This window comes from Bos mutus, chromosome 8 (assembly GCF_027580195.1).
Source record: "Bos mutus isolate GX-2022 chromosome 8, NWIPB_WYAK_1.1, whole genome shotgun sequence".
NCBI classification, from domain to species: Eukaryota; Metazoa; Chordata; class Mammalia; order Artiodactyla; family Bovidae; genus Bos; species Bos mutus.
In genome coordinates, this window is record NC_091624.1 from 75,900,839 (window position 1) to 75,917,555 (window position 16,717).

A 16,717-nucleotide genomic window follows, 5' to 3' on the forward strand; every position below is an offset into this window, starting at 1 on the left:
TTTAAGAAAAGAAAGACCAGTTTGCCACGACTTACAATCATTTATTACGTTTGCTGAAAAACAAAGAGTAATTGAATTAGAAGGTTTTAAAAAAGTTAAAAAGCACGGCCTATGCCAGCCCGGAGAGCCAACCAACCACTGCTTGAGGACCTCGAGACGGATCCCCTAAGACACCCATCAAAATCCACCAGTGGGATTAGCAGTGTGGTGTCACAAAACCCCAAGAAAAATACAAAACAAGAATTATAAAAGAAATGCACACTGAGTCAAAGTCTGAAAAACCATCAATACCACATACCACCAAGAATACTCAGCACCTTTTGTCTCCAGAGCCTGAAGGACAGAAGTTCGAAAAATCCAGAAGCGAGTAATCCAAGAAAAAAAGAAGTGGGAGGGGAAAAAAGCACTGTTGTCAGATTGCAGGCGAGTGTGATCAGGTGGAAGGGGGTCATTCTTTGACTTTTAAGACAGTAAGAGAAAAAAGAAGAACAAAAGCAAAAACCTTTTGAAAGATAAAGACAAAAAGCAGGTGTTCCAGGCTGTCTTCTGCATGTCTGCCACTGTTCTCCAGACCATCTTGACTTTGGTCCGGAACAAGAACAGCTAAGGAAGAAAAAAAATGATCTTTTTTTTTTTTCTCCAGTTGGACAAAAAAAAAGGAAAAAGAAGAAAAAAGAAAAAGAAAAAAAGGAAAAAGGAAGAAGAAGAAAAGGAAAAAAAGAGGGACAGATGGTACGCTGTGACTGGTCTGTGGTCTAAAGACCTGGATATGCTTTCTTTGAAGCATATCACAACTTAAAGAATCATTTTCATAAAGAAAGAAATGAACAAAACAAAGAGAAGAAGGAAAAAGAAAAGAAAAACTCACAAGATGAGAGTCACCAATCATAACCAAACAGTACAAAGGAAAATCATAAAGTTGATGGACATTATTGGAATGATTTTGAAAACAGGACAAAGATGAGAGTGATGAAAGGACAGAAAGAATGAGCAAGATCATTCTGTGAACGTTAGTTCAGCACTCTTACCTCTTATTGGTGTACCACCTGGGTGGATAATATGAATGCAAATAAGATTAGAAAGAAGAAGCATTAGTACGAGAAGAAGGAGGCTAGGGCTGGGGAGAAGAATTAAATTAGATTTACAGAATTAAATAAGGTCTTAAAAGAAACTTGAATTACTCTACTGGTAAAACAGGAATATATTAGATAGTATTATTAGATCATAAAAGCAAGTTACATTATACCACAGAGGGCAAAGACCACAATAGGCAGCATTGCCTTTATCAGAGAAGCAAATGAGTTCTTAGGTCTGGGATTATACAGGGTTAGAATTCTATCTTATATGCCTCATATTCTTAAAAAAAAGAACTAAACAATATTTTTAAAGCCAGAATTGGGGAAAATACTGGCTAATCTATTTAAGTATATATATAGATATGCATATATATATACTGTTATAGGAAATACTAAAGACTAACTAGAAACAAACACTGTTCATTGGATATATCTTACACTACTTACATTGCTACATTTGTGTGATATAACTTGTGTATTATTTTATTTTTCTACATAGTGTTCTTACAATAACAGTTCTGTGGATGTGTGAATGTGCACGCCATTAAGGAAATCTTGTGTCTACACTCACAGTTAGTAAAATGCATGCCATGCATTTTATTAATAATAATAATAGTAATCTGAATATGGAAATTAGTGGGGGTGAAGTGCGCTTCAGAACTAAGCACTTACCAATAGATTCTGGAGATTTAAATACGGAGAGAAGAAAGACAGCATAAAAATATTATTATATTCCTTATAATTTGGTACAAATTTTTCAGAGTTAAAGCTTTATTACTAAATCATCTATGTTACAGGTGAATAATTAATTCTTTATTTACAATAACAGAATGTTAATCTACACAATTCTGCTGACAACAAGCAAAAGAGGCAGTTAACAAGACGCTTTAACATCACAGGACAGGTCAAAAGCTGAGAATTCTGGGAAGACAGGCAGTTAAACAACTTAGAATTATATTATCAATATTACTACCCATGCCAAAGTAAACAGCTTACTGTATACATCCCTGTGAAATTACCTAGGGACAGGCTCTAAAAATTAACAGATTTAGAATTATCTCTACTTTTAGTCTAAAGAGAGCAAATGAATAAACTTGGGGTGGGGATGGGAGATGGAGAAAGGGCAACAGGTAGCAAGAGAGAGAGAGAGGAAGAGAGAGAGAGAAGCAAAAGCTGGAGTCTACACCAACCAAAAGCAGACTTCTGTAGATCCAGTCACTGGAGGGTTTAAAAATCTTTAGTGTGGGCGCACACTACTGTGGCAAATGTGTACAAAATACTCACTCATAATAATATTATAATAAGATTAATAAAAATCCCCTCCTTTCATTGGTACTTTGTAAAGGACTTTATAAAAAATACATCTGGATACTTATGAGATAACATTTCTGTGTTTTATGTATTAGTGAAAAGAAAGTAGATGTGCCCAAACTTACTAAACTTTGGTAGTTAGATGAGTTAAAATGTAGAGAAGACAGAGAAACACACTTTAATAAAACAGAATCATTTTAGTGTTTAATATGAACATTTTTGATTTTTAATGGATATAACCATTGGAACTCCTTGCAAGTTTTGAATGAAGTCCAATGTTGAAATAAATTTGTTTCAAAAGAAAACAGAAATAAGAAAGAAACAGGAGAAAATGAATCCATCAAATACTGCAGAAGAGCAGTAAACTAAACAAAAATTATCAAAAATACAGTCACAGCAGTGAGCAATGTGGATTAAACAGAAGCTGCAAAACACGGAGAAGAGAAGAAAGACTCTGAAACAGGTTATGACATCACAGACGCGGACAACACATTAAATAACAGAGAAAGAGAAGAGGGAGAAAAATTAATACCTAAAAAATAAAAATAAATAAAATGAAAATAAAAATAGAGAGAAAACGAAAAAGAAAAACTAAAATTCTCTAGGAGGTCATGGAAACAGTAACAAGACCCTACCTGATCGTAACTGCTTAATACGCCCGTTGTTGTTGCTTGTGTCGACCGGTAAGAAATCTTTGAACCACGTGATTTCTGGATCTGGATTCCCACTGGCTGCACAAAGCATGGTGGCGGTGCGTGTACGCTCAACCACCTTCAGCTGTGGGCCCATATCAATAGTAGGGAAGCCCCGGGGAATTTGATCCTCTGCAAGACAAAAGGTGATACAAACATGTCATGAAGGCAGATACCCAAGATTCAAGAGGTACTGACTGGTAACCTTTCCCATTGTGAGAGTTGGACTGCGAAGAAAGCTGAATGCTGAAGAATTGATGCTTTTGAACTGTGGTGTTGGAGAAGACTCTTGAGAGTCCCTTGGACTGCAAGGACATCTAACCAGTCCATTCTAAAGGAGATCAGTCCTAGGTGTTCTTTGGAAGGACTGATGCTAAAGCTGAAATTCCAGTACTTCGGCCACCTCATGCGAAGAGTTGACTCATTGGAAAAGACTCTGATGCTGGGAGGGATTGGGGGCAGGAGGAGAAGGGGACGACAGAGGATGAGATGGCTGGATGGCATCACCGACTCGATGGATGTGAATTTGAGTGAACTCCGGGAGATGGTGATGGACAGGGAGGCCTGCTGTGCTGCAATTCATGGGGTCTTAAAGAGTTGGACACAACTGTGCGACTGAACTGAATTGAACTGAACTGAAAAACTAACATAATCCAAGTAGCTTTGCACTTGCACTGTTAGGCTAGTGTATGGTACACTGTTGTTTCTGGCCAGAGGAGTGTAGTCCAGGAAGAGGCCGAAAACCTAACAAATAGCTCAAACATGTGATTAAAAACCATGACCAAGAGATGAATCAAGTTCTCTGGCAGCATGGAAGCAGTCATTATACAACGTGTGTCTGAGGAGGTCAGTGAGCACCAAAAGAAAGCTATGAAATGAGCCATTAGGAAAGTCACAATCAGTGTCAGTTCAGTTGCTCAGTCATGCCTGACTCTGTGAGACCCCACGGACTGCAGCATGCCAGGTGTCCCTGTCCATCACCAACTCCCAGAGTTCACTCAAACTCATGTCCATTGAGTCGGGGATGGCATGCAACCATCTCATGCACTGTTGAGTTTTAGGTCAACTTTTTCACTCTCCTCTTTCACTTTCACCAAGATGCTTTTGAGTTCCTCTTCACCTTCTGCCATAAGGGTGGTGTCATCTGCATATCTGAGGTTATTGATATTTCTCCCGGCAATCTTGATTCCAGCTTGTGCTTCTTCCAGCCCAGCGTTTCTCATGATGTACTTTGCACAGAAGTTAAATACCAGGGTGACAATATACAACCTTGATGTACTCCTTTCCCTATTTGGAACCAGTCTGTTATTCCATGTCCAATTCTAGCTGTTGCTTCCTGACCTGCATACAGATTTCTCAAGAGGCAGGTCAAAAGAGTTCCAGGAAAACATCTTTTTCTGCTTTATTGACTATGTCAAAGCCTTTGACTGTGTGGATCACAACAAACTGTGGAAAATTCTTAAAGGAAAGTCAAGTTGTCCAGAAAGAAAGGCACACCAGAAGTACAACTATTCAGAAGGAAACTTTTTCTTGAGGGGAAATCACTGATGTAGCACAGATAGTTTTAGGAGGGCAGGGACAACAAGCAGGTTAGCTGGACTAACCTACTCCTATTTTAGTCTATTATGGTTTTCTTTTAACTTTCAAGTGAAACTCTGTGTGTGTGTGTGTGTGTGTGTGTGTATATATATATATATATATATATATATATTTTTTTTTTTTTTAAGTACAGGTTTATTTAACTTATATGTAGAGTATACCATGAGAAACGCTGGGCTAGAAGAAGCACAAGCTGGAATCAAGATTGCTGGGAGAAATATCAATAACCTCAGATATACAGATTATACCACTGTTATGCCAGAAAGTGAAAAGGAACTAAAAAGCCTCTTGATGAAAGCGAAAGAGGAGAGTGAAAAGGTTGGCTTAAAGCTCAGTATTCAGAAAATGAAGATCATGGTATCTTGTCCCATCACTTCATGGGAAATAGATGGGGAAACAGTGAAAACAGCATCAGACTTTATTTTGGCGGGCTCCAAAATCACTGCAGATGGTGACTGCAGCCATGAAATTAAAAGACGCTTACTCCTTGGAAGAAAAGTTACGACCAACCTAGATAGCATATTCAAAAGCAGAGACGTTACTTTGCCAACAAAGGTCCATCTAGTCAAGGCTATGGTTTTTCCAGTGGTCATGTATGGATGTGAGAGTTGGACTGTGAAGAAAGCTGAGCGCCAAAGAATTGATGCTTTTGAACTGTGGTGTTGGAGAAGACTCTTGAGAGAGCCTTAGACTGCAAGGAGATCCAACCAGTCCATTCTAAAGGAGATCAGCCCTGGGTGTTCTTTGGCAGGAATGATGCTAAAACTGAAACTCCAGTACTTTGGCCACCTCATGTGAAGAGTTGACTCATCGGAAAAGACTCTGATGCTGGGAGGCATTGGGGGCAGGAGGAGAAGGGGACGACAGAGGATGAGATGGCTGGATGGCATCACCGACTCGATGGACGTGAGTTTGAGTGAACTCTGGGAGTTGGAGATGATGAACAGGGAGGCCTGGCATGCTGTGATTCATGGGGACACAAAGAGTGGGACACGACTGAGCGACTGAACTGAACAGGTTCAACCTGAATTAATCCCTCTGTAGAGAGTTTTAATTTGTCAGAAAAGTATCTGAAAGTTTCCCTTACAAAAGAAGAAAAGAACAAAAGCAACTCAAGAGTTCAACAAGGAAACATCCATTCCTTGGGGTGAGAGAATACCTTCCTCCATTCCAAAGGCCTGAAGCACTTTCAGTCATTAAAAAGTTGAAATGGGTCAATTTTGAATCTTCAACTCATCTAAAGTTCATTTCTCCCTTGCATGCATGCTCAGTCACTAAGTCGTGCCAACTCTTTGTGACCCCATGGATTGTAGCCCGTTAGGCTCCTCTGTTCATGGGATTTTCCAGGCAGAGATACTGGACTGGGTTGCTATTTCCCTATCCCTATTCAAAATTTCTCCATATCTTAGATCTTGAGAAACTAAAGTCCTCTTAAGTCCCTCAAGAATGACCCACATTGATATCCTATATGACCAGTTCTTCCAGTCAGTGTTAGAAAGGTATATTCTGTTGAGGCACTGAAGGCATTTTAGTTATATGGGCAATAATATTTGCATTAGAATCTGGCTGTTTGAAGACTATTATGAAACATTTTGACTTTCAATTGGGCCCTGGAGTTGATGTAATCATCACTTCCTCATGACCTTTGATGAACTGTCATCACCCACCAATTGCAAATGACTCAAGAGCACAACCAGTGGGACAAACAGAAACAATCAGACACGATACCTATCTTCCACTTGGATGTCCCCTACGATTTCTGGAATAATCTTCAGTGTCTTGCTAAACATCCACAATTTCAAAGGAAAAGGTTACATTTTGATGACTCCACTGCCTTGCTGATCAAATCTATGTGTTCTCTACTGTCTCAACATCTAAAGGGTAAATCAGATCTGCTAAATCTGGCTAGTGAAGTCTTTTAAAATCACAGCCCATTTTTCTCAGCCTCTCATGGATAACCTTCCTCAAAGGAAACATTTCTCCTGCCCACACTGAAATTCTCACCATTCCTTATATAAATCATATCCAATGAGTACTCCATCTGTGTCTTGAGAAAGCCACACAATCAAAACCATCTTCATTATAAAGCTTTTCAAAACTCACTCAGACAGACTTAATCTTTTCCTCCTCAGATTAACTGTAGTAGTAAGTACCTAGATGCACTGTCTTGTATTTTTTAAATACTGTTTAGTTTAAATATATGTATATTTGCTTAGTCGTGTCTGACTCTTTGTGACACCATGGACTATAGTCCACCATGCTCCTCTGACCATGGAATTCCCCAGGCAAGAATACTGGTGTGGGTAGCCATTCCCTTCTCCAGGGGATATTCCCGACCCAGGGATCGAACCAGGGTCTCCAGCATTGCAGGCAGATTCTTTACTGTCTGAGCCACCAGGGAATCCAATTTATCTCCTCAGGTTATCCTTCTACAACACAAATTTTCTCCATGCCTCACTTGTATCCAAATCCCTTCCCATAAAGCTAGTCTGAATTGACAGAGTTTGAGAAATCTGTGATGCCCAAGCCTAACTATGAATATATCACAGTGATTATAAAGGTTTCTACCACACATAGTACAAAACTACTTATGGTAGAGAGTTCATCAGAGGAATAGTTCAGAAAGAGGGAAGGAGATTTTGATCGTGAATAGTAGAAGAATCTCAAAATACTACTCAAGAATAAAGCTCCCAAGAAATGGATAGTATCCTGAACATTAAACCTGGGTGACTATAAGAGAAAATCAGGGGTTAACGGGGAAAAGTAGATTCTAGCTGTCCTACAGCGTGATCTATGAAAAGTCCAAAAAAAGTTGCTGAAGCAATTGGGTTTGACACACAGATTCACAAGAGAATATTTTCCTGTCCCACGGCCAGAAACTAAAAAAGAGTTAACTTCGATGAGCTATTATACATTTTACTTAAGTTGAAAGGCATGGCTCTTTTGAGGAAGCAGCAATACCTTCTGTTTATTTGAATGCTCGTGCGCTGTCAGCCAGACCCACATCTACAATGGACAAGTGCCAGAAAGAGTGGTTAAGAGTGGAATTTCAAGATGATTTTTCAAGGCTCCAAGGAAAGTTTAAAACTACAAATCAGGTAAAGAGTATTTTGAAAATTAGGATATGATACTTTTAATGCCATTTCCTTCTCCAGGGAACTTTCTGACCCAGGGATCAAACCCAGGTCTCCCACATTGTAGACAGACGCTTTACCGTCTGTGCCACCAGGGAAGTCCTTTTAATACTCTATTCCACTTGAATTTCATCAGGCTTTTTCTTTTTTAATGGCTTTAAAGTTTTATTCAGTGTATTTGTAAATCTAAAGCTTAGTTTTAATGTTATTAGGGAGAATAAAGAAAATAAAGAAAAATGCTCAAAAGCCACTGCACCACACACATTACATTATTAAACATCTCACTTGGCAGCCATTGGTCTGGAATGCTTCAAAGTATAGAATAATTTACCTTGCTGCTGCTGCTAAGTCGTTTCAGTTGTGTCCGACTCTGTGCGACCCCACAGACGGCAGCCCACCAGGCTCCCCCGTCCCTGGGATTCTCCAGGCAGGAACACTGGAGTGGGTTGCCATTTCCTTCTCCAATGCATGAAAGTGATAAATGAAAGTGAAGTCGCTCAGTCATGTCCGACTCTTAGCGACCCCATGGACTGCAGCCCACCAGGCTCCTCCAACCATGGGATTTTCCAGGCGAGAGTTTAACTTAAGTGCCCCTAAGTCAACTACATGCCTAACTACTTACAGATGAGTTTCTAAAAAAGCTCTTAGAATTTGTTATTGTCAATTTCCATATTTAAAGCAACTGACTTCTGTTAATAAAACAATTACCTTGGGATTCCTAAGCTGTTCCTGTCTTTCCCAGGGCACTGAGTTCCTCCATTGGCATCTAACTACGAGTTACAACAGCATGCATGAACACTGCTCTACCAGTCATTACTGTTCTTCAACAAGTTTGTCTCTCTATAAAACCACGCCAATATTCTATATACCCATCAGTGGCAAGTGGCAAAGACTTGAGATTGTTGAGCCACTTACTAAAGGCTCTTACCAAAGAAATTTAGAATTGATAACAATTTATAAGAAATGAAGACCTCACCTTGGGGACCACTGATAAAACCGACTTGTGCCCTATGGAAAGCAGTCTAAAATGTCTGCATGACCTTTCTTTTCCATCTTGGCTCATAAAGAACACTCCAAAGCTCCCTTTCCATAGACACAGTGCACAACAAAGATAATGATTCTTGCATCCTAATCACATGGAGAATGTAAAGAGAGCACCTTTCTTATTGTTAATAAGGGTAATTAAATTCTATCCATCCCCCTTTTGCACAGAACTCCTTTGAATGCACATTCTTCATTAAATTTTCATGAGAAACATCACAATGTAACAGATTTACAGAGCCAGAGCTGTTACACATTGACAGCTGTGGCTTGTTTCCAATCTGACTGTCAGGTATTTGGCAATAAAACTCAGTATTCAACATAAAATGAACAGTAGAAATGATGAAATTTCTAATTGGTATGCTTATCTCAGTGGGCGTAGTTTAGAAGATGTTAATCGGTTTTTTTTTTTTTTTCATCTCTACATTTATTAGTGATTTATATAAAACTGCCTTGGCCATTTGATTACATCAATTTGACAGATCATCAAATGTACAGTACCAGAAACTTGAGAAAAGAAAAACCCAATATCCTTTATTGTTAAGCACATGAACTTTCACAGGAAAATACAGAATCAAAAATTAACAAATTGTCATTATGTTAGTAGCTTTAAACTTTTACGTGAGTTGAAAAGAAAAACATTTTGTCCTATTCATTAAAGTGCTCATTAAGATTTAAAATGCCTTACTTATCACTGTTCCATATTAATATTCAATCATGTAGAATTAGCTACTAATTCATCAACAATTTAAATCAGACTTGACCTTCACGAAGCCATTCCGTCTGTCATTTTGAGAGGCCATTAAAGGGCAGATTACTACATACTTGTGCTTAGTGAATCGTAGAAGTCATACATATTTTGTTTGGAATGGCAGCTATAATAGACCTGGAGATATAGCACATTCTTTGAATCTGTTTGGGGTCTTAATGAAACATGCTGATATGAAACTTTCAGTTCCATTAAGGAAAGAGAAACATGAACATCAGCAATTTTCAGAGTTAACTTCCCACTGCTGTGGAACTTTTGTTAAAAACCCTTGCCCTCCCCAGAACTTGAAAGGAATATGAGAGGAAAAGAGTCTGACTATTTTTTTTTTTTTTTTGGTACGGAATTATGCTTCAGATATCTGTGAATGATCAAGTAATAGCTTTTACATAATTTGCTCAAACTGCTTTCATTGTTCATCCATAAACAATTTTAATGATGCTTTGCTTTTGTGCCAATTCTGCAAACACTCAATCTCTCTTATTTGATAGGAAACACAAAACTGAATTGCCTGCTAAGACCACAGCCTCCTTCCAAGGTAGCCAGAAGCAGTTCTTCCTGCCTAATTTTACTAGGACTCAGTGAATTCAATCAGACAGGTGCTTTGACTCTGGTCCCAAATTATTTAAAGAAGTTTTCAGTAAAGGGCTGTTTACCATGATGCCATGTTTCTAATTTATGAATTTATAGCAAACACGTTTATGAAGGAAAAAACATGCCATTTATATCAGCAGTACACTCTTTGAAAAGACATATTAAAAGATGTGCCAAATACACTTGATTATCTAGGTGTATATACAGAGGAAACAGTTCATAGCAGCCTCTCTTTAAATGCTTTCAAAACTCACAGAGGGCATGGCTATATGTTATTTCCTTTTTCACCATTACAGTATTCATAAACACTTGGAATTAGACATGCTTAGGAAAGTTGGACAACCATGTCTGCATTTATTCATGTGGTATCTCTGAATTTCCACTGGATTTATTTAACAGCATCTTTTTCTTTAAAAAAAAAAAACACCTTTTTTATAAAGTAATTTTATTTATTTATTGGTTACTACATGATCTGTGAGATCTTAATTCCCCAACCAGAGACAAACACAACCCACCACCACACACACCCTGGCACCCACCCCAGCATTGGAAGCGTGGTGTTTTAACCATTGGACCATCAGGAAAATCTCAGTGGCACCTATTTAAACAGTTAATCGTTATTTAATTGTTCTGGGGATAAATTGGTCTTCTCAATTTAAATATAATCTAGGAGGCAAACTATATTTTGCAGTGTTCATTGCTTAGTTGCTAGGTCATGTCAAAATCTGCAATCCCATGGACTGTATGTAGCCCACTAGGCCGCCCTGTCTATGGGATTTCCCAAAAAGAATACTTGAGTGGATTGCCATTTCCTTCTTTAGGCAATCTTCCTGACCCAGGGATCACACCTGTATGTCCTGCAGGTGGAGTCTTTATCACTGCGCCTATAGTGTCTTCAGTTCAGTTCAGTTCAGTTGTTCAGCTGTGTCTGACTCTTTGCAACTCCATGAATCGAAGCACACCAGGCCTCCCTGTCCATCACCATCTCCCAGAGTTCACTCAAACTCATGTCCATCGAGTCGGTGACGCCATCCAGCCATCTCATCCTCTGTCGTCCCCTTCTCCTCCTGCCCCCAATCCCTCCCAGCATCAGAGTCTTTTTCAATGAGTCAACTCTTCACATGAGGTGGCCAAAGTACTGGAGTCACCTTTAGCATCATTCCTTCCAAAAAACACCCAGGGCTGATCTCCTTCACAATGGACTGGTTGGATCTCCTTGCAGTCCAAGGGACTCTCAAGAGTCTTCTCCAACACCACAGTTCAAAAGCATCAATTCTTTGGTGCTCAGCTTTCTTCACAGTCCAACTCTCACATCCATACATGACCACTGGCAAAAACACAGCCTTGACTAAACGGACCTTTGTTGGTAAAGTAATGTCTCTGCTTTTGAATATGCTATCTGGGTTGGTCATAACTTTTCTTCCAAGGAGTAAGTGTCTTTTAATTTCATGGCTGCAATCACCATCTGCAGTGATTTTGGAGCCCAAAAAGATAAAGTCTGACACTGTTTCTACTGTTTCCCCATCTATTTCCCATGAAGTGATACGACCAGATGCTATGATCTTCATTTTCTGAATGGTGAGCTTTAAGCCAATTTTTTCACTCTCCACTTTCACTTTCATCGAGAGGCTTTTTAGTTCCTCTTCACTTTCTGCCATAAGGGTGGTGTCATCTGCATATCTGAGGTTATTGATATTTCTCCTGGCAATCTTGATTCCAGCTTATGCTTCTTCCAGCCCAGCATTTCTCATGATGTACTGTGCATTTAAGTTAAATAAGCAGGGTGACAATATATAGCCTTGACATATTCCTTTTCCTATTTGGAGCCAGTCTGTTGATGTATGTCCAGTTCTAACTGTTACTTCCTGACCTGCACACAGGTTCCTCAAGAGGCAGGTCAGGTGGTCTGATATGCCCATCTCTTTCAGAATTTTCCACAGTTGATCGTGATACACACAGTCAAAGGTTTGGCATAGTCAATAAAGCAGAAATAGATGTTTTTCTGGAACTCTCTTGCTTTTTCGGTGATCCAGAGGATGTTGGCAATTTGATCTCTGGTTCCTCTGCCTTTTCTAAAACCACCTTGACCATCAGGAAGTTCACAGTTCATGTATTGCTGAAGCCTAGCTTGGAGAATTTTGAGCATTACTTTACTAGCGTGTGAGATGAGTGCAATCATGTGGTAGTTTGAGCATTCTTTGGCATTGCCTTTCTTTGGGATTGGAATGAAAACTGACCTTTTCCAGTCCTGTGGCCACTGCTGAGTTTTCCAAATTTGCTGACATATTGAGTGCAGCACTTTCACAGCATCATCTTTCAGGATCTGAAATAGCTCAGCTGGAATTTCATCACCTAGCTTTGTCCATTGATGCTTTCTAAGGCCCACTTGACTTCACATTCTAGGATGTCTGATTCTAGGTGAGTGATCACACCATCGTGATTATCTTGGTTGTGAAGATCTTTTTTGTAGAGTTCTCCTGTGTATTCTTGCCACCTCTTCTTAATATCTTCTGCTTCTGTTAGGTCCATACCCTGTCTGTCCTTTATCGAGCCCATCTTTGCATGAAATGTTCCCTTGGTATCTCTAATTTTCTTGAAGAGATCTCTAGTCTTTCCCATTCTTTTGTTTTCCTCTATTTCTTTGCATTGATCGCCGAGGAAGGCTTTCTTCTCTCTTCTTGTTATTCTTTGGAACTCTGAATTAGAGTTATAAAGACTGCTTATATCTTAAGTAGTACTAAACTTACAAATTCACAAAATAGTTATTAATTCACATTTTTATAGTCATAGGTTTTATTTAATTAGCTAACAACTTTCATTTGAGAGGTTCAATTTATTCCTTTAATTTAGTGCAGTTGTTGCACTGGGAAACACATGGTCAGATCCTGCTTTCTTAAGTTACAGGAAAGCGAAAGGGAAAGTGATAGTCACTCAGTCATGTCTGATTCTTTGTGACTCCATGGACTATAGCCCACTGGGCTGTACTGCGCATGGAATTCTCCATGGCAGAATACTGGAGTGGGTAGCCGTTCCCTTCAGGGGATCTTCCTGACCCAGGGATTGAAACCAGATCACCTGCATTGTAGGGTGGACTCTTTACCATCTGAGCCATCAGGAAAGCCTCATTTTACAGGAAACCTTCCTTCTTATGTTGGTTGTAAGTACCTACAAGTCAAAACGGCAACCACATAACAAAAACCTTAAGTGTGAACACAATGAAACTCAAAAGAACACAATAGAATATGTATCTCTACTGTGCTATCCTATATTTAGAATAATAGGATTCTTGATATTCAAACAAACATTAACATTCAAGTGAATCAGTCAGCTGCATGTGAGGCAGATGCTGGGTCTTCTTTCACTTTCAGGATCAAACTTTTCACAGTGGCTGGATATTTTGAAGCTTTAAAGGCATTCATCTTATAATGTTACAGAAGCACAACTATCTTTTTGAAGGAGGAAAGAGTTGCATAAGGTAAGTTTTTCTTAACCTAAGTCAAGTAGTAGATGGATAGTATGAAGAATATTTTCTTAAATAAAGTGTTATACCCTTTATATATGGTGAAATTCATAGCCACCTGTTAGAGAAACAGTACTATCTAAGATAGAAAAAATCCACTTGAAAAATGTAAATATATATTAATCTTAAGATAGACAAATAAGAAAGTATCTTCAGATTTATGAAAGTTGCATTAGGCTGAAAGAAAATGACCTTCTGAACTACTAGTTTCAAAAATCTACTGGACAGCCAATAGATTGTCATTCATTCTACAGATATTTATTGAAAGCCTTCTCTGTGCAAAGACTGGGTCAGGCACCGGGTATGAAGTAATCCAGAGAATCTCTATATTGCTGTGATTTAATTTTATCTGTAGGATAATTAGATTCTTTGGGAGTAAAAATAGTACCCAACTCATAGACTGGAGATTGAATGAGATAATACATTAAATATTCCTAGTACTGCCTGGCACTAGTGCCTGACATCTAGTAAAATACCAGCTTATATGTACTTACTCTATCCCAAGCTCCCACAAAAGATTTAAATAGAACAGAAGCAAGTGACTGTAAGGCTTGCTGTAACAAGAGCTGCAGCAATAAACTAAATGGAAAAAATTTTCTACAAGAATCATAAAGAAACAGGGATTATATAGACATACAGGTGAATTTAGAGGGTGGTGTCTGTGCCAAGTAACTTCTTAAAAGCTAGTAAAAAGCCTTCATTTCTCACTCTGAACAAGATTTTAGGCTTTTTGATTAACCAACAGAACAAATAAAACAAATTATATTGTCACTGAATCTGTTCCCCAAAACAAATTTAAAAAATAACACTAAATGTTTGGGACAGCAAAGCTTTGTTGTTAATACTTGGAAGCACCGATACCACTGGAGACTTATTAGGATTGCTTGAACTATGCAAGGGTGATACAATAATTACCATTTTTCATAGACACAAAGCAAAGACTCAGCAAAATTGTTACTTGGTCTTGGTTATACACACAGTAAAAAATATTTTTTTCATTTCTTTTAATTCTAAGATTCGGTGTATTTTTACGTCATCATGCATCATGTTTTTTCTATGGCAATTACTGTTCTTTGAATAAATATTCATCATGAACAGTGCCATAACTTAGTTCAGTTCAGTCGCTCAGTGGTGTCCGACTCTTTGCAACCCCATGAATTGCAGCACACCAGGCCTCCCTGTCCATCACCATCTCCCAGACTTCACTCAAACTCATTTCCATCGAGTTGGTGATGCCATCCAGCCATCTCATCCTCTGTCATCCCCTTCTCCTCCTGCCCTCAATCCCTCCCAGCATCAGAGTCTTTTTCAATGAGTCAACTCTTCGCATGAGGTGGTCAAAGTATTGGAGTTTCACCTTTAGCATCATTCCTGACAAAGAACACCCAGGGCTGATCTCCTTTAGAATGGGCTGGTTGGATCTCCTTGCAGTCTAAGGGACTTTCAAGAGTCTTCTCCGACACCACAGTTCAAAAGCATCAATTCTTTGGCACTCAGCTTTCTTCACAGTCCAACTCTCACATCCATATATGACCACAGGAAAAACCATAGCCTTGACTAGACGGACCTTTGTTGGCAAAATAATGTCTCTGCTTTTGAATATGCTATCTAGGTTGGTCATAACGTTCCTTCCAAGGAGTAAGCGTCTTTTAATTTCATGGCTGCAATCACCATCTGCAGTGATTTTGGAGCCCAAAAAGATAAAGTCTGACACTGTTTCCACTGTTTCCCTATCTATTTCCCATGAAGTGATAGGACTAGATGCCATGATCTTCGTTTTCTGAATGTTGAACTTTAAGCCAACTTTTTCACTCTCCTCTTTCACTTTCATCAAGAAGCTTTTGAGTTTCTCTTCACTTTCTGCCATAAGGGTGGTGTCATCTGCATATCTGAGGTTATTGATATTTCTCCCAGCAATCTTGATTCCAGCTTGTGCTTCTTCCAGCCCAGCATTTCTCATGAAATGAGAAACACATTTTGGAAAACACAACAAAAATAATTCCAAATACTTGGTCATCTTTTATTTTTTTTTTTAAACAGAAAGTACTAATGACTAAAGTTTCATGAGATGTAATAATATTTTCATATAAAAAGGATTCATCGTGTAATATATATCAATTGACTTCTCATTTTTTTAGCACTGGTTCCAGGTAGCAACAGAATTCTGTTATTGTATTAGCCAATAAAATATAGATGAGAAATGGAAGATTATGAAAAGGACAATAAATGTCAAACAATTTCCCTACCAAGCTCAGATTCAGCACTGTGCCTATGTCTTTAATCCTTCTATAATTTCTATTTCAGTTATCTATAAACGGTTATAAATGGCAGGAACTCCATTTGAGCAGACACCCAAAGACAGTACACAAACCAGAGAAGGAGCCAGATTCACACTCAGCAGATCAACCCTATGACCTAACACCACACAGCGGTCTCCTCTGTATTATGGGACAAGGAACGTCTACCGAAATGGCTTTGGCTGGGAGAAGAGACAGATCCTGTCTCAGAGGCTGGAAGGCTGAAGGGTTAAGCACATACTTGGAGTATGTGCTACTTTGTTGAACAGCAAATGAGTTTTTAAATCAAAATCTTTCAGAATAAACCACACTATCAGGCTACAAATAAGAATGACTCCCCCCCCCCCCCCGCCAGAATACAGTTCCTGAAGATGGGGGAAAACACTTATTACTCTTTTCTTAAAGAAAACAGTGTAAAGGCTTCTTATTCACCATTTCAGATGGGAGCAGGATATAATTTATACTGTTTTGACATCATGACCATTTTATTCAAAATCAATCTTCCTGCAAGTGAACTGAGTAAGAGACTGAAAACAGAAAAGTAAAAGGGAAAAGAAAGAAAAGTTAAATCAATGCTTCCTAGCAAAGTTAGTTAGGTTTCTGGGCCACTATCAAAATGATATGCATACGAATGAAACTGAAAAAATATATATAAATAAAATGGTGTCTAATTTTAGTAAAAGGCTA

At 38.7% G+C, this 16,717-nt stretch overlaps 1 protein-coding gene across 12 annotated transcripts in view; it reads right to left on the reverse strand.

Moving 5' to 3' along the window:
* PTPRD (protein tyrosine phosphatase receptor type D) overlaps positions 1 to 16,717 on the reverse strand; it is a 572,219-nt gene that overhangs the window by 221,593 nt on the left and 333,909 nt on the right. For all 12 annotated transcript variants that reach the window (XM_070375882.1, XM_070375878.1, XM_070375881.1 and 9 more), the window contains exon 5: positions 3,023 to 3,211. In XM_070375882.1, coding sequence (XP_070231983.1) covers positions 3,023 to 3,211 — 189 coding nt within the window. The remainder of the gene's footprint in view (positions 1 to 3,022; positions 3,212 to 16,717) is intronic.